The 21,773-nt window shown below is 34.2% G+C and overlaps 1 protein-coding gene across 7 annotated transcripts in view; it reads left to right on the top strand.

Annotated features, from left to right (window-relative positions):
* The window catches only part of LRBA (LPS responsive beige-like anchor protein), a 785,650-nt gene that overhangs the window by 264,560 nt on the left and 499,317 nt on the right, over window positions 1–21,773 (top strand). For all 7 annotated transcript variants that reach the window (XM_045465918.1, XM_045465937.1, XM_045465946.1 and 4 more), the window contains exon 35: window positions 20,905–20,969. In XM_045465918.1, coding sequence (XP_045321874.1) covers window positions 20,905–20,969 — 65 coding nt within the window. The remainder of the gene's footprint in view (window positions 1–20,904; window positions 20,970–21,773) is intronic.

The raw sequence follows: 21,773 nt of genomic DNA on the forward strand, positions 1-21,773 counted from the left end.
CATGAAACACTGTGATTATTTTTGCTTCATTTAGAAGAAATTATCTCAAGTCATTTATTCTCTCTCCTTTGTAGGTAATTTGGACATAACTCCCAGTTTACATGTTATTTCTGAAGAGATAGTTCTTTAGAAGTGATTGTAGTAAGAATTGGCAATTCTTTCTAGAACATATTAAGTTTAATGAGGACTGTGTGTGTGTGTGTGTGTGTATTTTGTTTTTCTTTTTTACAATATTTATATAGTACTAACCCTGAGTTTAGGATAAATTCAAATATTTTGACATCAGTTGATAATATTGCTACTTCCTATATTGATTGAGTGAATCGCATTATATTTTTAGCTAATATTGTGGTGATTTGTGCTGTATATTGAAGTTCAAGTATATAGCATAAAGTCTGGAAACGAGGGTGAGAATATATTTTATGTTAATGGATATTACCTATATTATTATTGATCCATGTATAGAATTGAATTTCGGTATGCACTTAATGAGGTCCCAGAGGTTCAAAAGAAAATGAAATTAATCTATGTGAATGTTATATGATGTATTTTCAGATGAAATAAGTTTTCAGTAAATATTTGTCAAATAAATGAATAAAATTTTAGCAATAGACTGTTTATAGTTACATATCTAAGTCATAAATTGGCAAGTTCTCTTCACATGTCATCCATTTATTCATAGAATCAACTAGGATTTGCAGTAGCTTGGGTGGGATCGCAACCTAGATATAATAAAAATGTGAAGTCATTAAAGACGCTAATAACAGTTGAAGAATTAAGAGTGGAGATATTATCCTGTGGTGTAAGGCTGGGCTTTTTTACTGAAATCTGTAGTAGTTCTGTGTTTTAAAAGTATAATTTATATATAAGGCATTTTCTTGAGACAGTAAACAAAATGAATCTATTGTGGAGATCCTGAACCCTGAGAATTAAGTAGAGATTGGAATGCCATAGTTCACATTCATCCAGTTAGATTTCCGGACAAACATTAAATTAATAGATGGGAGTGGAGTTTGCTATTCTTCTATGATCTGAAGAACTCAGTCTGTGACATGTGTAGATATTTTTGACACGAGAATGCATTACCAAAATCTCTTTGTGCATGTATTATGTAATAAAAATACTCATATGTTTTCTTTGCTTTTACTATAAAAGTAATTCCAAATCCTATTAACTCTTACTTGTCTTTCAGTCTTAGTTTATATGACCTCAACATTGGATTATGAGTTATGAATTTAATTCTATCCTAAATTTCAATTTACAAAGATGAGTGATAAAGAAGAGTTAAACTTGGGGCGCCTGTGTGGCTCGGTCGGTTAAGCGGCCAACTTCGGCTCAGTCGGTTAAGCGGCCGACTTCGGCTCAGGTCATGATCTCATGGGTCGTGAGTTCGAGACCCGCGATGGGCACTGTGCTGACAGCTCAGAGCCTGGAGCCTGTTTCAGATTCTGTGTCTCCCTCTCTCTGACCCTCCCCCATTCATGCTCTGTCTCTCTCTGTCTCAAAAATAAATAAACGTTAAAAAAAAAAAAGAAGAGTTAAACTTAGAGATTTAAGAGCTCTGTTTGTGCCATAATATATTTTTTGTTTCTTTCATTGGATGAAAAACTTCTTGAGGTCAGGAAATGATTTTTTTTTTCATTTTGTTCTGTAGTGCTTATTAGGGTCATAATAATAATAAAGTAAACATTTGATAGATAAGTGTTGAGTAAATCAATGTATTTATCTTATTTAGGTAAAATTTTCCTTTAAATTAAGTTTTGATTCATTGAAAAGTATTTAAAGAATAGACACAATTCACTTTAATTTTTCTTTTTTAACGTTTACTTATTTTTGAGACAGAGAGAGACAGAGCATGAATGGGGGAGGGTCAGAGAGAGGGAGACACAGAATCTGAAACAGGCTCCAGGCTCTGAGCTGTCAGCACAGAGCCCGATGCGGGTCTTGAACTCAGGACCCATGAGATCATGACCTGAGCCGAAGTCGGCCGCTTAACCGACTGAGCCACCCAGGCGCCCCGACACAATTCACTTTAATGATTAAATTCTTTCTTAATCTGAAATACATTAACCTTATACATAGGCTTCAAACCCTTGTTGTGAACTCTTACCTTATAGTTAAAGGTTTTAAAGTAAGAAAGTAATACATATTAAATCTCCTTCACCTGATAAGCTTTGGGTATCAAAAGATCTGATTAAAAGAATAACAACTGATTACTTCTCATGAAGAAATCAAGTTTGTGCATTGTAGATTTTCTTCTTTCTGTAGAGTTATTTCTATCACCTTTAAGCCATTAGCTTCAGAAACTCAGCATTTGTTCCAGACATCACATTTTCTGCTAACAAAATATGAACAGATGGTAGTTCTCCCCAAAGTGTATTAATACCTGTAAGTCATTGTTTCACGAAAGAAACAAATCTATATCTGAGTAGAAAGATTTTCACCATTTTGTTTCAAAGTGCTAAAAAGTGCTTGCATGGCAAGAAATTGGCAAAATGTATTAAATTAAATGTTGAAACTCATACTTTGATATGCTATAAGTAAATCATTCCCTTTTTTTTTGTAACTGACCTTATTTTTTCCAGTGAAAATAGGACTTTGGAGTCATTGGCTTCTTTTAAGATCAGTTTATATGTATTATAGTACAACTAGGATCAATATAATTTAATATTTTAACCTTTCATAATGTTACACCTCCCTTTTATTTTTGGATGTGTTTATATTCATCCTCAGAAAATACTTGTAGAAAATAAGTGAATGTAAATTGATTGTCTCTGAGCTTTGTTCTAGTCAGTGCTCACAACCTTTTGATTATGAATAGGTGAGAATCAATAGGGTAGTGACTGACATTGAGAAGAAAAAAATAAAAAGAGTCTTCCATTACAACCACCCATATTTGCCTTAGAGCTTCTTTGAGCATTTTATCCTTATAATGGACAAAGGCTTTGAGCATAGGCGTTCTATATTGAAATGCTGAGAATTAGTTTTATGTACAATATAAACAGTTGATCTTATAAGAAGGAACTACAGAGCAAATCTGTGGGAATTAGAAAAAGTAGTTCAAAATTCAGGCTGTATTAACTGATTATGAAAAATCTTAAATGTACTAAAAATACTAATGTTAAAATACTTGAAATGAGCTTTCTAACTTTATGCTAATGTTGTAAAAATATTTATGACTTACTTGATTTAAATTTTTATAAGAGATAACTTGATTTTATAAGATGGAAGCATTTCTTTCTCAACATCAGCAAAAACATTAAAAAGTCAATCAGACTAAGTACTGCATTTTACTTTCAGAAAATAAAATATTTAAGTTGATTGGTTAGTGAACATTAATTGATCTTTATTTAAGTCTGGATGCTTTCCAGACTGTTCCAGTATTAATTTAAAGTGCTTTGTTACAACCAAAGAGAAGCATAATTTGACTTTAGATGTAGGATTTATTCTGAAATACAGGCATCCTGTTGATTCACTAGCACACGAGGTTTTAGAAAACACAACCTTTTAAGGTAAATTCTGTGGAACTGGCGGTACACCCTGTGGCTTGGCCGTCTAGTCAGAAGGATGATACCATGCTGACTATATAACTAGATCTTTGAACATTATTCTCAAGGGTGGTAAATGCAAAACAAAGTAATATCAACTGGCACTTAATTCTGCAAGTTCCCTGCTGATTGGGGTATTCATTGAAATAGAACTCTTCCTGACAGGAAGTCAGCCTATGAGTATGGAGACATCTGAAAATAAAGTGTGTTTTAATTTGGCACCCTGCCATTTTACAACTGGTCTTTTAAATTTGGGATTAAGAAGAGAGTTAGCAAAAAGGAAGAATACATGAATGGAAATAATCCAAACATGACCTTTTTCTTTGGCTTTAATGTAATTATGAATACAGGTTGGTGTCTCTTTCTCAGCTATTATCGCTTGGTTTTTCTTAGTCCTTTTTTCTATTATTTCAAATTAATCTATTGAAGTTTAAGAATTACAGAAAGGCTAAGTTAAAAGTACAGAGCTTAAGATTGTCTTTGTTTAATATCAGACTCTGATAACTTTGTGAAGACTGAACTGTATTCTTTACCATATATTTTTAAATAAATATTATATAATTTAATGGATTTAATCAGAATATTCAAATTTCTGAGGATTCAGATTTAAATTTTGCTGTCTGAAGTGTTTACACTGTTTGGCTCAGTTGGTCTGAGATAAAAAGTTATTTTGCACATTAGTGCCTGAAATAGGTATTTAGTATATAATAGCATAATATAGGAAGGGATAATTATTATATATTAGCAATTACACACATATTCCATCTATTATGCATTTCTTAGGCAGGCAGCTATTTTTAGTTAAGCTGCCGTTTTTATGACATGAGCTTCCATAAAGCATGTATGCAGTTTTAAGAAAATCTGAAGTTGGAACTTTGATTTAGACCTGAATGAAGTAAGAATCAGAACCCTGAAGGCTATTTGTTTTTCTAATAGTAAATTCCTCAGCTGCTGGAAGTAGACTAGAGGAGACTGTTGTCTCCATCATGTACAACAAGGAGAAAAGTAAAGGATGCCTTGGACAGGATCTTAAGAAGAGGCTGAGGCCAGGGAAATACTGTGATGATGGATTTTGAATTGTAATAAATGTTTATTCTCTACTACCACTTATCAACTCTGTAACCAAGTCTCACTTGCTTGAGACTCAGTTTCTTCTTGAGTGAAATGGGTGTAATAAAGATTGTGTTAGATAACATGAGAAAGTATATAAAACATTTCCTAGATCAAAATAGATTGTAAATTAAAATCAGTTTCTGAATCTGTCAGCATGAAAAGCATTGTGTCTGGGCTCTTAGCATTGTTAAGTAACACAATAAAGAATTAGAGATCTGCACCAAAGTGAAAGCAGAAAACAGTTTTATTAAAGCAACAGTACACTGTCTAGGGGAGAGCTGGCAGGTTTCCAGAGGCGGAACCAACCAGTAGGTTGTTTTAGGATTGGGTATTACTGGGTCTCTCTGGGCTGGGAGGAACTGGAAAGCACAGTGGGGTGGTCTCTAATGGAAGCTGCTTTGAGTCATTTGAAGGACTACTCCCATAGGTTGGGAGGGAGAGTTTTTGACCCTACACGGTCTATACCAGAGCAGCCTTTCTCTGCGGAAGGAGAGGGTAACTATAACGCAAACACATTGTATTGAATCTAGGGGTTACCGTCTGGCAGAGGTGGAAGAAGAGAGCCCATGCTCTGCGCCTGTGGCTCTTGATCTATCAGCCCCAAGGTCTTGGAAGCCATAAAGTCAGGATGTTGTGCTCCTGGGCTTTTAATGTGTGACTTGTTTATCATAGTCCTTACCTCCAGCTCCTGTCTCTACCATTTTCCCCTCAAAGATTTGGGACTCTGGCTTGGGGCATTCTAGCTTCTACCTAACAAATCTAATGTGTTTTTAACAGCATACAAAAATGTTCTCCCTTTTGTTCAGTATTTTCAATGACTCTTGTTTTCTTTTCATGAAGGTAATTTGTTTTTTTAGATCTTTGCTTCACACATTCAGTCCACCATTCTGTACTGTCTTTTTTAAAAAATTATTTTCTTTCCTTCCTGTGGTTATATGCCCAGTCTAATCCTTTTTCATCTCATAGAACCATAGAATATTAGAGCTAGGAGAATTCTAATAGATGACTAGTTTTTGGCCTTTTCCAAGTGGACAAGGTTAATGGGTAACATATTTTCCATAGGATCCCAAAGGTGATTCTACCCTTTTCTGTGCTAACTATACTGAAAGCCCCTCTTAGGAAAGTCAATAAAGTACAGTTTTAATACTTGAACACTATTTGAACTATATGGGTCTGCTTATATGCAGATTTTTTTTGATAACTACAGTACTGTAAATGTTATTTTCCTTTCCTTAGATTTTCTTAATAACATTTTCTTTAGGTTAATTGTAGGAATGTATTATATAATGCATATAAAATATGTCTTTTTCAATGTTTATTTTCATAGAGAGTAGGAGCGTGCATGTGCATGGGAAAGGGGGCAGAGAGAGAGAGGGAGAGAGAGAATTCCAAGCATGCTCCCTACTGTCTTTGTAGAGCCTGATGAGGGACTTGATGATCTCATAAACCATGACCTGAACCAAAATCAAGAGTTGGACGCTCAACCAGCTGAGCCACCCAGGTGCCCCCATACAAAATATGCCTTAATCAACTGTTTAATTAATAAGACTTCTGGTCAACAGTAGATCATTAGTTAGTAGTTAAGTTTTCGGAGAGTCAAAAGCTATATGCAGATTTTCAGCTGTGTGGAATCAGTGCCTCTAACCCCTATGTTTTACAGGTGTCAACTGTATACCTGAATACAAGTGAGATTGATGGTTATAGAGATCACTACTCTAATGATTTTTTTTTTTTTTTAATTTGAGAGAGCATGAGCAGGGGAGAGGGACAGAGGGAGAGAGAGAATCTTTTTTCTCTTCTCTTTTCTCTTCCTTCCTTCCTTCCTTCCTTCCTTCCTTCCTTCCTTCCTTCCTTCCTTCCTTCCTTCCTTCCTTCCTTTTTTCTTTCCTTCCTCCCTCCCTCCCTCCCTCCCTCCCTCCCTCCCTCCCTCCCTCCCTTCCTTCCTTCCTTCCTTCCTTCCTTCCTTCCTTCCTTCCTTCCTTCGAAAGTGAATTGGGGAGAGGGGCAGAAGGTGAGAGAATTTCAAGCAGACTCCAAGCTCAGTGTGAGCCCAACGCAGGGCTCAATCCCACAACCCTGGGATTATGGCCTGAGCCAAAACCTGAGAGTCATTTGCTCAACTGACTGAACCACCCAGGTGCCCTACTAATGATTTTTTAAAGGGTCTCTTTTGTATACTTCAGACCTTTAAGTTTATGTTACATTACTTTCAACACACCCCCCCTGTGTTAACCATAGTGAAGAAATACTTTACTACAGTTAATCTAGTTCATTGATGATGAACTTTTTTTCTGGCTAAATATATCATTGTCATTAATAGTTGCTTATTATGAGTCTCACCTTGAGTCCGATCAGAATGAGGGTGACGGAAAGGTATAAAAGGAGATAGCATTTGAAAAACACCTCTGTAAAAAAATCGCAGATTATGATCCAATTTACTCCTTTATTGTGAAATGACCTACCTCCTTTCTGTTGATTTTACTTCCTTCAGTACATTTTGACAAATTTACTTACCGAGGAGAGTCTCTTTAGATTTCCTAAGAGAAGTTACAGTTTACTCTCTTGTCAAATTCAAACTCCTCTGCCTTATTTTCAAGGTGTTTGATAGCTGTTTTGTTTTATTTTATACTTCTGTGCTGCCTTGTGAATAGTATTCAGATATTTGACATGTGTGCTACGGACATCATGCCATTTTCTTGGTAATTTACCAAAAAAACCAAGCTCCATAACCCTAAACCCATTCTCCACATTGTCCTGACACTATCCTTTTTACAGTATGCATTTACATATAATGAGTATGAAAATGTATACTAATGTCCTAAATACTAGACACACACTGCATTCGTTGATACTAATTATATATGTGTGGTTTTTTATTTTTTGAGAGACAGAGAGTGAGAGTGCATGTGCATGCTTGTGTGCCAGGGTAGCGGCAGAGGGAGAGGGAGAACGAATATTAAGCAGGCTCCACATCCAGTGCGGAGCCTGACGTGGGGCTGGATCTCATGACTGTGAGATAATGACCTGAGCAGAAATCAAGAGTCAGACGCTTAACGAACTGAACCATCCACCTGCCCCAAATAGTAATTACATATTTTGGAAAATTATTTGGAAACTTAAATTTTTATTAGGCATTCAATTAAAACAGTCGCATTATCTATTTTTTTTTTTAAATAAAAGATTGTTTTTATTTTTAAGTAATCTCTATACCCAACATGGGGTTCAAACCCACAACCCCAAGATCAAGAGTCCCATGCTCCAACGACTGATCCAGCCAGGACCCCCAAAACAGTGGTATTGCCTTACTGGGTCTCTCGGTTTGTCAGTTTATTCTCGTTACCAGTTACTACATAATCGAGGGCAAATTTCCTTTTGGTTTCTTGTTTCTTTTTTGTAGGAAAGATGATCTATTCCTTTACCTAAGGAAGCTTATACATTCGCTTAATCTTTCAGAGTTGTCTCACATGCATATCTATTCAAAAGACTCATTGTTGTTTTGTAGCACAAGTCTAATTTGTGAGAATAGGGTCCTATCTGCTAGTACTGTAAGTTAAGGAAAAAAGGAGTTTGGTCACTAGCAATAAAGTAAAATAATGGGAGAATTTTTTTTAAGAAGCTTTCTTTTTCTTATTCCTTTTTCCACCTCTGGACTGCTGCCTTACTTATTCAAATATTTGGCAGTGCTGTCTTTACTTCTCTGTTAATTAATTGTAAGAAGTAGCTATTTATGATGTCTGCTTGTTACTAGTAGCTCAGTGGCTCAGCTTTCAGTTTCATGTAGCTTGATAGGCTTTATATTTTGTAAGTTAAACTGATTTTTTTGGAACTGAAAACAAAACCAATCACAACTCAGTCACTGTTAGAGCCAACACTTTGAGGTGTTGACTTGCTTAAAATTTTTCCACCTCTTGTCATGATATACTAATTTTTTTAAAAAATGTTTTTATTTCTCTGAATCTTAAATTTTTTGAACTTCAACTTGCTGTTTTTGTTCTTTTAATTTGATTTCTCTAGTGTGATAGGCTCCTCAAAATTATCCATGTCAAATCCCTGGAATCCGTGAATGTTACCATATTTGGAAAAAAAGATATTTTGTGTGTGATTCAGTTGAGGATTTTGAGATGAGGCGACACTACTGAATTGTCTGGGTGGGCCCTAAAGGCCATTATATCTATTTTTATAAGTGATAACCAGATGGATATTAAGAGAGAGGCACACAGAGGGGAGTGTGAAGATGGAACAGAGAGCAATGTGGCCACAAGCCAAAGAATGCTGACAGCCACCAAAGCGGGGAAGGGCAAGGAACACCTTCTCCCCTAGAGCCTCCGGAAGGAGAGGAGCTTTGCTGACACTGATTCTAGTGTTCAGTGAAACTGATTTTGGACTGTGGCCTCCAGAACTGTGAGGGAAGAGACTTTAAGTTTGTGACAGTTTGTCTAGTAATGCTTTGATGATGTCTTAAGTGTTCTTAGTGCAGTCCTCCTCAGGCCTTCACCTAACAGTGTTATGATTTCCTTAACAAGGATTTGCAGGTTTGTTATTGGAAAATTGAATCAGGTACTATTGAGAAATCAAAGAGACCGGGAGTACCACCTTTAAAATGTTTCACCATAGTAGAAGAGACCAGTGCCAGTTTGTGAAGTTATTGACCCACCTCCACCCCCAAAAAAGTAAAAGAAGCTAATATTGCATGTATTTCTAATAGAGAAGGAATTGATAGGAATAATATACTGCCACAGAGATGTACTATTGATTATTTGTTTCATCAGTCCTGGTTTATTTGCGCAGCAACTGGACTATCAAGTATTTCATTGTATCACTGTTTCAGTTATGTTGTAGGTCAAAGAATGATCTACATGATGATTTTTATCCCAATATATCTTAGGACTTTTGCATTATACTTAAAGCTGCTGTCAGCTAAAATCTTACTGGTGCATTGATAAATATTTGAAAGAGTTAAGGAATCATTCTGGACTGAAAAGTCTTATTCCTCTTCACCAGAAGTCATCAAGTATACTATGATTGGCTACAAGTTGTGGCTGTTGAGAACTATTAACATGTTATTGTAGCATGCAATATATGTGTCTTTTAAAATCAAGACCAAAACTTTGTAGGTTGATAATAGCATGAGATTTGGAAAAATTTTATTCTGAGATACCATCATTTCATAGCATAAGCATAAAAGAAAAGTTATTTGCCCCTAATGAATGTTAAAATAAATGTGGTTTTGCAGTTATTTATTTTCCACGTGATGTAAAACTGCACTGAAGTTCAAATCTCACTTTATATTAACATTAAGAATTTACTCAGTGAATACATAGTATCGGTTTACTGTGGTCACTACTAGAGTGGAAGATCCCAAATGGTTAAACAGCAGGAGAGTTTTCAGTTTTTACTTTAAAACTGCTGTTTTCTATATGCCTTATTTACTACATGTTTAATTCTTAATGTTGTGTGCTGTGGGATTGGGCATGCAAAAGTCAGCAGAAAGAGTTCTGGTTTTTACATCTAGAGCTATTACTTGCTGTACAATAATAAAGGCACTATTTTATTGGGTTACTTGTAATTAACTTCAGCACTAGGCATTCATATAAATCATTCGTAATCTGTTTTCTTTAGATTTTTATTCTTTTAAACTGGTTTAACGTACTTGGTTTCTGTTATCTTTTTTACATATGGATTGAGGTTGTAATTACTTTTTTGGAATTAGGCTGTCAGAAATCAAACATATATGTGAATTCAAGAAATGATTGAGGCAAGCTAATGAATTTTGTGTAACATTTTATAGATTAGTTACTGAAATAAATATTCTGTAGTAGTATTGTTGTGAACCTTAACAAATAGTCGTTCTCTCATGTTAAAAAGTGGCTATACATTTTAAAAGTTAAAATGGCAGCCTTAGTTGGAAAATATTTATCCTTTTTATATCTTTCAAAATTCTGAGAAAGCACAGACATGAAATTTCTTTGTACTTCTCTGTTAATTTATTGACATTTACAAAATTTTTAAACATTTGAATCTTCATATATTTTCCATAATATTATCTGATAAATGCCATTTTACAAATGACTAGTAATTTATGTTATTCTGTCCTTATTACTTTTTATGTTTATTAGTTTAAGATGGAATAAAATGCAATAAAGGCAGACTTTTGGATAAAAAAAGAAGCATTTAAAAAGAAACATGTATGTCTGGCTGAGTTTAAGTTCACAGTATATGTTATTTAAAACTAATTAATAGAAAACAAAACTTTCTCCTAAAAATTCCTTCATTTCATAAATGTTTACAGTGATCTGTAGAAGGAGTTTAGAGGCAAATATAATTTTCTCTCCCATCATACAAAATCTTGATTATTCTTATAAAATGATTGTTAGGTGTATTGAGGTGTGGGGAATGGGAAGGCATGAAGAAAGCTATTTTCACCCATGTCCTGAAAGCAGTGCTTTTAAAAATAATTCAGTTGGTAAATATTTTTTATTGTTGCTGAGTACACTAGAGGGTTTAAAAATCTTTTAAAAATAATTAGCCGTTTTATATAGTTTTAATGGAAGTCTTTCATGTTTCCTCTCCAGCAGTCTCTAATGAACACTCCCTGTAATTTCAATGCAGGCTATGAGATTCCCTAAAGACTTGACTTCAGACCTCAAAGGGCAGCAATTGCCATATGTCTGGAGAACTGGAGTTGCCAAATAGACTGACCATGTACTAATAGGACACATTTATATCGCTCCTGAATGTGAAGCCCTGATATAAGCTTAATGATGATCATCTGTTGAGAGCTTGTAGCTGGAAAGGGTTAGAGCAACTTTTGTCACCTTTATTGAAATCAAGCTTTCTGTATTGATTAGTAAAAGATCTTGGCTAAATTGATTCCAGTTTGGAAGTTACTCGAAGGATCATTATTCGCTGGGGAGTATGTTTTTCCTGAAAAAGTTTAAAAATAGATTTACAGGGACTTGTAAATGTATTAATTTTAATGTATGCTTAAACACAACAGCAAGGGGACTGTTGTTTTCTTATTATTTACAAATAACTTAAAACTATATTTATAGCACTTGCATAATTGATTGCATGGTTATCTCAATGTTTTGGATTTTTAAACTTTTGCATTCTTTACTTTGTAAATCCAGTAAATGCATTCTCAATATTCAATTCTTTGCATTTAGTACACATTCAAAAATATTTGTTAAAAAAGCAATTGTAAAATTGAACCATTTGCTAATTCAACTTTAATAGATTTTTTTCTGTGTTCTTTGTAGTTATCTGTATGTATATTTCATTTATAAATTGAATCATAATATTTGTACAAAGTAGATGTACATTTTAATAGTTTATGATTATAGAAATCATTGAAACCAAAACTTTCCACAGGACAATATTTTATTCTATTTTGGGTAATGATTTGTTTTACCCTCTAAAGAGACAATGGAATAAAAACCTGTCCTTTACTATTATGCCATACTCTTTCCTGGTATGTGGTTACTCGGATTTGTGTTAGATAAGCTGTTGAGAGAGTGCTGACATAAAGCGCAAACACTGTTGAAAAGTTCTTGATCGTTTACTTTGAGCACTTAAGATTACTATATCTTGACCATGAACAAGTTTTCTCTAGTTTTGACCTTTAGTCCTGTGTATAATGTGGTTTCCAATTTTGTGTTAATACATTCCCTTCGTTATTTGAGCTCTCCTCTGTGGCCTCCTCCCTTGACTTCTACTAGTGTTTCTGTCATCTACTTAGGGAATTGGAGCTACATCCAACCAATTTGATTTACTTTACAAAGGCATACATAACTGTAACAACATCTTAAAATATTAATATTGATATTTCATTGAAGAGCACAAGCCTTTAAATTTTTGTATATTTTTACAGGGAAAATGAAATAGTTTATATGAGTTTAGGTTTTTGTTAACAAATTATTCTTCATTCCTTTGTTTAATTGAAATTAATTTTGCATCCTTACATCAATACTTACAGAAAAGAATATTTTACTGTCAAAAGGAGTAGAGATAAAATTAATTTCATTTGGTAAGGTGTAGAATACTGACTTTTAAAAAAGTAATTCTTAATGGTTTATGATAAATTTTTTCACAGTTTTGATACCTGTATTTGTGAAACTTGAAGGGTTGTTTGGTTATTTAAAGCTATTTCACAATATTTTGGATAAATACCTATTGTCTAGTTAGTATACAATTTTTAATATAATTTTTTTTCAAAGAAAATGTATATTGTTAAAAAGTCTAACAATGACATAATACTTAAACTGAAAAACAACAGTTCCTGGCCTCTGTTTTGCCTCTCCCCCTTGATTCTTACTTTCTGCAAGGGGCCATATTCACTAAATCTTAGTCGTTGACTCTGCCAGTTATCTTCATATTTCTAAATGATATAATAGCTGTTTCTTGATTTTTCTATTTTAGACATTATCTAGTAATGTCTTCCATGGAAGATGACCTTTGAGTTACTTTATATTGTTCTTTCTTTCCATTTCATGTCTTCTGTTGTTTCCAGTACAGATACATTATAATATTTTGTTAAAACCATACTTATCATTTGCATTTTTATGACAATGTAATTAGTCACAACAAAGCTACAAAATGTAACTCAGAATTACCTTTTCTTTCTCCTCTTCTTCCTTCTTCTCACTTATTTTTCTCTCCTTTCATTTTTCCCTTTTGAAATTAATAATTTCCTACTTTTTTGTTTATTTAAATTTGTGTGCCCACTACAAATTTATTTCTAAACTGTCCACTAAAATCATAAAATTTCTGCCAGTGTGATCAAACACACCTGTTATCTATTGATTCAATTTTTTTTCTTAGAGAAGTAGTACCTGTACTTCTCTATTTTTATGTTCCAATCTGAATTGGTTACTCTTTAGGTCTGTAGAAAGTTGTTATCTGGAGGTTTCTTTTCGCAACCTAGAATTTTCCTATTCTCTCTTATGCTGCAGTGTCTATCTTCTGTGTCTCACAGTGACTTTTAAATTTGAAAAGTGGGAGTGTAGTAGAGAATAAAACAAAGGGAAAGGCAGGAAAGAATTTGGTGGGTAATTAGTATGCCATCAGAAAATTAAAGCAGGATAGGTATGGAGGATGATAATGGGGTGTCTGTATTAATTTTGATGAGGCACTTCCTTTGCAGCTTCTTGAGAAAGAATGCATGAGGGGTAGAATTTTTTAGACCCTGCTTGTGTGAAACTTTTTCTTTTCTTATTTTAACCTTTATACTTGATCGATAGCTTGTTTGGATATTAGTATGAGAGACTGAAAATTATAATCTCCAAATTTTTTTCCCTGGTAGCTTTTAGTATTTTTATTACCTTAAAAATTGTTGTTACTACATTATGCCTTGATGTGGGTGGATCTTTTAAATTCATTATCTTTGTCATTTTATGTAAACCTTTTTAGTCTGAAAAAAGTATATACTTGTGTTCAGAGAAATTTTCTTGAATTATTTCTGTGGGAATTTCTTGCTGCCTGTTTTTTCTAATTTTGTTTCTAGAACTCCTGTTAGTTTGATGTTGAACTATCTGGATTAAATTTTCTGATTTTCATATCCATTCCCATCTGTTTTTCCTTCATTTTATCTTTTATTTTACTTTCTGAGAGGCTTCCTCAACATCTTCCAATACTCTCAGAATTTTTATTTGGTATACTTTTAATTTCTAAAAGCATTTTCTAGTTTGCTGGCTTTTTTGTTGGGGGAGACAAGAGCTTTGATGGTATAAAATTAACCTTTTTATAATGGTTATAACCATTACATAGCCAAAGATAGCCAAATTATAATGTGTCAGTTTGACTGAACCATGGGTCTCTAGATATTTGTTCAAATATTTTTCTGGATTTTTTTGTGGGCGGGTTTCTGGATGAGATTAACATTTAAATGGTAGGCCATGCAGAGCAGATTGCCCTACCTATTGTGGGTATGCCTCATCCAGTCAGTTAAAGGCCTGACTAGAACAAAAAGTATTACCATCTCCCATGTAAGAGAGATTTCACATGCTTGACTGCTTTGGAACTAGAACCTCAGCTTTTTCCTGCTTTTGGGCTTGAACTGAAACACTGGCTCTTTTTGGGTTTTGAGCCTCTTGGCCTCAGACTAGAAATACACCATTAGTTTTCCTGATTCTTAGATTTTTTGACTTGGGGTATAACTATACCATTGGCTTTCCTGGGTCTCCAGCTTACAAACTCAACCCTATAGATCTTGGAACGTGTTACTGTCCACAATTGTGTGACCCGTTTCTTTAAATTACTAAGATTTATGTCTCCATACTATTTGTTCTGTTTCTTTGGAGAATTCTAATACAGGGGCAAGAGATACCAGAGAATAAGACAAAATCTCTGCCCTGATTGTTTTACATGGAAATTTTTATCTTTCTAATTATATTAATTGTATTTTTCTTTATTCTTACTCTCCACAGCCCTTAACAATATTGGCTCTTTTCTGTGAGTCTTTTCTTTCATTTCTTTGATGTCTGTCATTCAAATGAGTCTTTTCCTGTAATGACCAGTAATCCTTTGCTATCTGCTCACATTTAAGTGTAATGCACAAAAAGCCCACACAGCTGCGTGCAAGTTGTCGACTGGTGATGAATGAGCTGCCTTTGCCATTGATAGACTGTTAAATATTATGGATTCTCATTTTTATTAGAGAAAATGTCTTAATATTGCTTTGGAGTCTCATAGTTCAGTAAGCATACTTTCAAGTTATTTGTTTGTTTTTGGTTTTTTTGTTTTTTTTACAGTGAGGGTTTTTACAGTGTCCCGAAGTTCACTTCTCTGAAAAGTAAACTTGTGTTTGTTTTACCATGGTGGGAATGACATACAGTATGGGGAGAGGATCTGGAATTCTTTGTTTTATATATTACTTTTCATTCGTTTAAACTATTTTTATCCCTATTTCTCAACCATCTTCATATGTACTCTGTGACTTCAGTTCTTGGGCTTTTTAGAATTATGTTACAAGCATTGATTTGCTTCCTCAAGTTGATTTTACCTAGGTTGTAGAGAAATTTTTTACCCTCTCTCCTTGCTGTTGTCTCTATTTTTTATCTTTGTACTATTTTTTCTTTATTATATTTGTTCTTTTACTGTGTTTAACCTAATGTCACTCATTAATACCTTTTTCCTTTTTTTAGAGTAAAAATTTAGTGATGAGCTTACCAGAATAAAAAGTTAGTGCTACATTTTGTTTTTGATGTTTATTTTTGAGAATGAGAGAGTTTGCGTCCGTGTGCATGTGCAAGCTGGGGAGGGACAGAGAGAGAGCAAGGGGTCGGGTGGGGTGGGGGACAGAGGATCTGAAGTGGGCTTCACACGGACAACAGAGAGCCCTATGTGGGTACCAAACTCACAAACTGTGAGATTATGACCTGAGCTGAAGTTGGCCGCCTAACTGACTGAGCCACCCAGGTGCCCCAAGTTGATACTACATTTAATGTCAACATTGATGGCTTGATCTCCCCTCAAAAAGAAAAAGTGGCACCTTGTAGTATATGTAGTCTATCTTGACAATCTGTGGCCTGACTTTATTTACTTTAGAACATGGTACTATTTGGGAATTACTTTTAAAATCTAGGTAAATTTACGTAGTATATTCAAATGCTAAAATATGTTGTGTGGGGGGGTTATTGAATTTATAGAAAGCTGTCAAGTTCACTTTAAAGAAGTTACAATTGTATTAAAATAATATAAATTAATATGTAGCATGTTAATTGTTGCCCCTTCTCTCTATATTTGTTTGTTGATGTAGGAAGGAATATACTTAAATTTGGTTATTAAGTAAACTCTTTTTTCTTTTTTTTAAATAAACTCCAACTTAAGAAAAGACTTTTACCATCAAAAGCATGTATTTGAAATTTGGTAGAACACTATAGTTTATAGATTTCACTAATGTATATTTTCTTTGTTGTTGATGTTACATGACTTAAGAGCATTAGTTAGCTAAGAGTATATTTTAGTAAAAATTGACTAATCAACAATTATGGCCTTAGGAAGTGATAGTCAATTAAATACAGCTTAGAACAGGTATGAAATTATTGACTCACTTGTGTTTTGAGTCCTTCCTCTCCAAAGTGCTGAAATGTGTTTTGAAATTACTTAGTTGCATTAGTGGTTGGATTTGAGGCTTTTAACGCGTTTTTCATCCATACCTTTGGGAAAAGAATAACCAAGACCTTTAAATGTACTAGCATTTTGCATCACTATATAATTGTAAATACTGTGATGAAATATTGAAATCATCATGAAAGATGATAACTGTTAAGCTTTTCTTTCAACTATTAAAACTCACTAAAGGTTGTATTGAGCTGTGGTTTATGATATTGTTTAGACTAACACCTTCTTTGATAATTGCCTCAGAAGTGGAAAAAATGCTTTAGGATAGCATGATTAATGAAATCTTTTCAGATTTGGCAACTTTCTTAAAGGGTTGTATACAGTGTTTTATTTATTTAAAAAATTTTTCATGTTTATTGTTTGGGGGGGCGGCAGACAGAGAGAGGGAGACACAGAATTGGAAGCAGGCTCCAGGCTCCTAGCAGTTAGCACAGAGCCCAATGAGGGGTTGAAACCCACGAACCACTGGATAATGACCTGAACTAAAGTCGGATGCTTAACCGACTGAGCCGCCTAGGTGCCCTGACAGTGTTTTAGTATGGAAAAAACTTGTTGGCTTTGACTAATAGCTAGATTTATTAAAAAAATTTTATTTTTGGGGTGCCTGGGTGGCTGAGTCAGTTAAGCATCCTACTTCAGCTTGGGTCATGATCTCATGGTTGGTGAGTTCAAGTCCCGCATTGGGATGTGTGTTGACAGTGTGGAGTCTAGAGCCTGCTTCAGATTCTGTGTCTCCCTGTCTTTCTGCCCCTCTCCCGCTTACACTCTGTCTTTGTCTCTCTGTCTCTCTCAAAAATAAATAAATGGTAAAAAAAATTTTTTCAAATTATTTTCTATTCTTATCAGCTTCAGATTATTATCATCTGGGTTATTTTTTTTTTTATTTAAAAAAAAATTTTTTTTTTCAACGTTTATTTATTTTTGGGACAGAGAGAGACAGAGTATGAACGGGGGAGGGGCAGAGAGAGAGGGAGACACAGAATCGGAAACAGGCTCCAGGCTCTGAGCCATCAGCCCAGAGCCCGACGCGGGGCTTGAACTCACGGACCGCGAGATCGTGACCTGGCTGAAGTCGGACGCTTAACCGACTGCGCCACCCAGGCGCCCCTAGTTATTTTTTAACTAGTGAAAAAATTTTACTCCAGGTGATTGGGTAACAGCTATTGTAAGTTAACAGATTGGGTTTATAGATGATGTTTGGGAAAGCAAGAAATCTAATGTATTAGCAGTAATAAATCCGTGTCTCTGAGTTTCTGTAAAAATTGGATTCTTCTGCTTTTATATGTACCTTCATGTCTAATTTGTTTTAACTTAAAAGAAATATTTTATGTGGCACACCAATTTAAGTTCATGTCATAAAAATCTTTAGATGTTGAATTTTCTGTAGTTGTACCAACTTGAACTAGTTTTCTAATGACCTGAATCATGCTGTTAAAAATGTTTGTGAAATATAAATGGCATATTCCTGATTTTACCTTATAATTAAGATTAGTTTGTATACATTAATGAAAATAGAATCAAATTGATATTTACGTGTCTACTTAAAACTTAAGTCTCTCTAGTGTTACCTATTTCATCCATGTGGAGTTGTGAGTTTTGTATGAGCTATATGATAGAAATGTCCACCTGTTGTAGTTTTAGATCAGGCAAGATGGATTTGAGAAAAAAAATACTAGTAATACTTTTTAAAATAAAATGTTTTAAATACATACAACGTATTTTCTTGCTTTTCTCCCCTCCTTTTTTTTTTCTAGCAAGAAAAGTAATTTCCTTTATTCTCTTTTTAATAAGGTTAATTTTCATTTTCAGATTTTCCTTCAGGTTAAATGATCTGAATGGAAACTCAGTTTAAGGTCTTGCCTCCTCATAATCTGGTGCTATATCAAATTTCTAAGCGGCTTGCTGATAGTGCTATGTTGGGTCTAACAGCTGAGAAGTAAGCATATGGTTCTGTTCCTTGACTGTGGCATCCTCTGAGGCGTCACCATCCCTTCTGATTCCCTACTGTCTATCAGCAAGGATTCCCTACTGTCTAGCTGTGTTCTTCTCATCCCCTCAAAGCCTTATTTAGTGTACATCTTTCTAGAATAATTTTCTGACTCTTCCTATGGCATGAGATATGTCAAGGCTAATTTAGGTCCATCTGGCCATTATGTCTGTCTCTATCTACTATTCCTCTACATTACTAGGTTTAGGGCAACTTTTTAGACTTGATATCTCCCTTTGCTGTGCTTCAAAAGTAAGGTGTGGGATCTTCTGCAGCAGGAGAAGATCTTACCTGTGGTTTCTGCTTTTTTTCTATTTTCCTCTTTGTATTTCTAAGAAGAGTAGAGGATTCCACACATGCTCTTCTCTTAGGGATTTACTTCTTAATGGAATTTGATTTCATTGCTTTGTGCTGTCAGTTTCATTTTGCTGGAAGGAAAAGGGTTTTAAATTATGAGGTATTCCTATTTATGCTTGAGTTGGTTTACCTCAGTGAAGGAAATACGAGATCTTTATTGTTTCAGCTGGGTGGTAATCGTGAATTTTGAGAGAGTATAGACTGTAGGCTCATGAGTCATTTCAAAATGTTCATAAGTTACTGAATCCTAAAATAATAGAGCTAATTTTTTAAGGGAGTATCTAAGACCTAGAGATATAAAGTGATCTGTCCATGGACATATCCTGTCAGTGTCAGAATCAGTGTGAGAATATAGATCTCATGGCTTCTTGTTCATGGCTCTTAACAGCACATTGCTTCATCTTCTCTCCTAGATCTAGTCAATTACTACTGCTAGATTTCTAAGTGACTTTATATCTACTTTTCATTCTACCATATATGTTCTGTTAGTATGTCCTTACTGACACTATTCATGAAATAGAACCTTATAACAAAAATTGTGGTATACAACCATTTCAGTCCTAGAAACCACCTTGGGTTTTTCAAAACATAACAGGAAGCAATACAAAATTAGGGATAAAAAGGAGAAAGTAGAAGAGAAAGGATGAGCACCCCCCCACCCTGGCTACCCACCAAAAAAATAGGAATTTGGAGTGACACAGAATAGTCATTAGAGGTGAAAATACATGGACTTTAGAACTCTTAAATGGTATTACATTCAGAACATATGAATATATTTGGTAGTAATGGTAAGTAGCCAAATATTGTCTTTTGTTTTGAGTTTATAAAACAAAAAAGATCACTTGAGGTATATTATCTAGGTAGAATGTAAAGGGCTCCTTTGTTTTAAGGACCATAAAGATGATATATTTCTGGTTCTTTAAAAATAGATATACATGTACATACACATACGCACATACATACATATCTTGGCATTTCTCAACTCTGCCAGCATTTCACACATACACATACAGACATGGGCACATACATAAACGTTTTTCAAATCTAGCTACTTTTCAATTGTTGTAGGCCCAGCCTTATTGGATTAATATTTATTTTACATATGGTTGGAGATGAAGATTAAAAAATACTCATTTGTATATATTCTCCTGATTTATTTCCTTCCTAGGCTTTTCAAGGATAATTATTCATAAAGAATATAATAGATTTATACTATCTTTTGCTAACTCATAGCCTAGTGAACTGTAGTTTTCCAGCTCAGAAGTAATCTAGCCAAATTCACTGATCTTTTTTGTCCCTTTCTCAGTCATTAATCATCAATTTTTGTGGTTGGGTGTGTGCTGTTTATTAGTATACCACACTATTTAATTTTGTCTCTCTCTTATTTGGGGTGATGCATCTCTTAAAGACACAAAACCTCTCTCTTTGGTCTGTGCTACCTTCCTTTCCAATTCATAACTGTTTCAGTTGATTTAGTAGTATATAATGATATAAAACAAAAAGGTCAAGATAAATATAGTTAGGCTTTTTTGGTTTATATAGAATCAAATTGTTGCTAACTTGTTTAGCTTAATTGTGAATATCAACTATTCATGTGTTCACAGGGCTGCATTGGGTCGGCAGCACATTTAACAAAACTTTTCCTTTTAAGGGCTAAGGTATGAAATTGATATGGGTGATGTTTTTTATAATTGTTGTTTTAAAAAATTAATCTACTGAGTATTATTTGTTCAGCTGTTTTCTGCCTTTTTTCTTGTTTGTTTTGTTTTTATTTTTTAGGAGTGGCAGAATTCTATCCAGAAGAATGCAGGCCTTGCTTTTATTGAACTTGTCAATGAAGGAAGGTAATCTCTTTTATATCCATTTATATTTTACCTTAAAATCTTACTCTGTTTTTGCCATTGAAACTTATATTTTTGGGGACTGTATTGTTTTTGTGGTCAGTAATAAAGTGGAGCTTAATTATTACAAATATGTCAATATTTAATTATTTTATGGTTTTCTTCCTGGTTACATGCTTTATGATGAAAATCTGGTCTTTATTTTTCGAATGGTAAGGCTGAATTTGGCAAAAGTAAACTAGTGATTTTATTAGCAGAATTAAGGAAAACAGACACCTACTTTGACTTCCTATTAATGTAATTATATTTGTAGAGCCCAATAATCAGACTTAGATGTCTATGTTATCTTTCTTATGTCATGGCCCGGTCATAAAGGAGAGGGAGAACAAGTTTTGTTCTGTGTTGCAATGTGATGAAAAAGTAGAGAGAGGGAGAAAGTAATGTTTCCTTTTAAAGAGCAGAGATAGATGAGTTCAAGGAAAATAAATTTACTAGTAAGATAGAAAAGTGAAGTAAGTACAGAGATTAAAAGAAAGTTACAAGGGAGAAAATGGATTGAAGAGAGAGAATTAAAAGCTAAAAGTAAATTGAGGAAATGATGAGTGGACTACATTGTGTCTGTTTTTGTGGGAGTGGATTTTCGTTTAATAGGACTAAACACCCAGGGAATGGATTAAAAGGTGTGTTTAGCTGCTATTTGAATTTGTATTCTGAGCAAAATTATTTTTTAGGAATGTTTCTTTACAGTGTTCTGGCTAGTGTTGAGAGACTGATGCTATCACTTGGGGAAGTATTTGAACTAGTAAC

This window comes from Leopardus geoffroyi, chromosome B1 (assembly GCF_018350155.1).
Source record: "Leopardus geoffroyi isolate Oge1 chromosome B1, O.geoffroyi_Oge1_pat1.0, whole genome shotgun sequence".
Lineage (NCBI taxonomy): Eukaryota > Metazoa > Chordata > Mammalia > Carnivora > Felidae > Leopardus > Leopardus geoffroyi.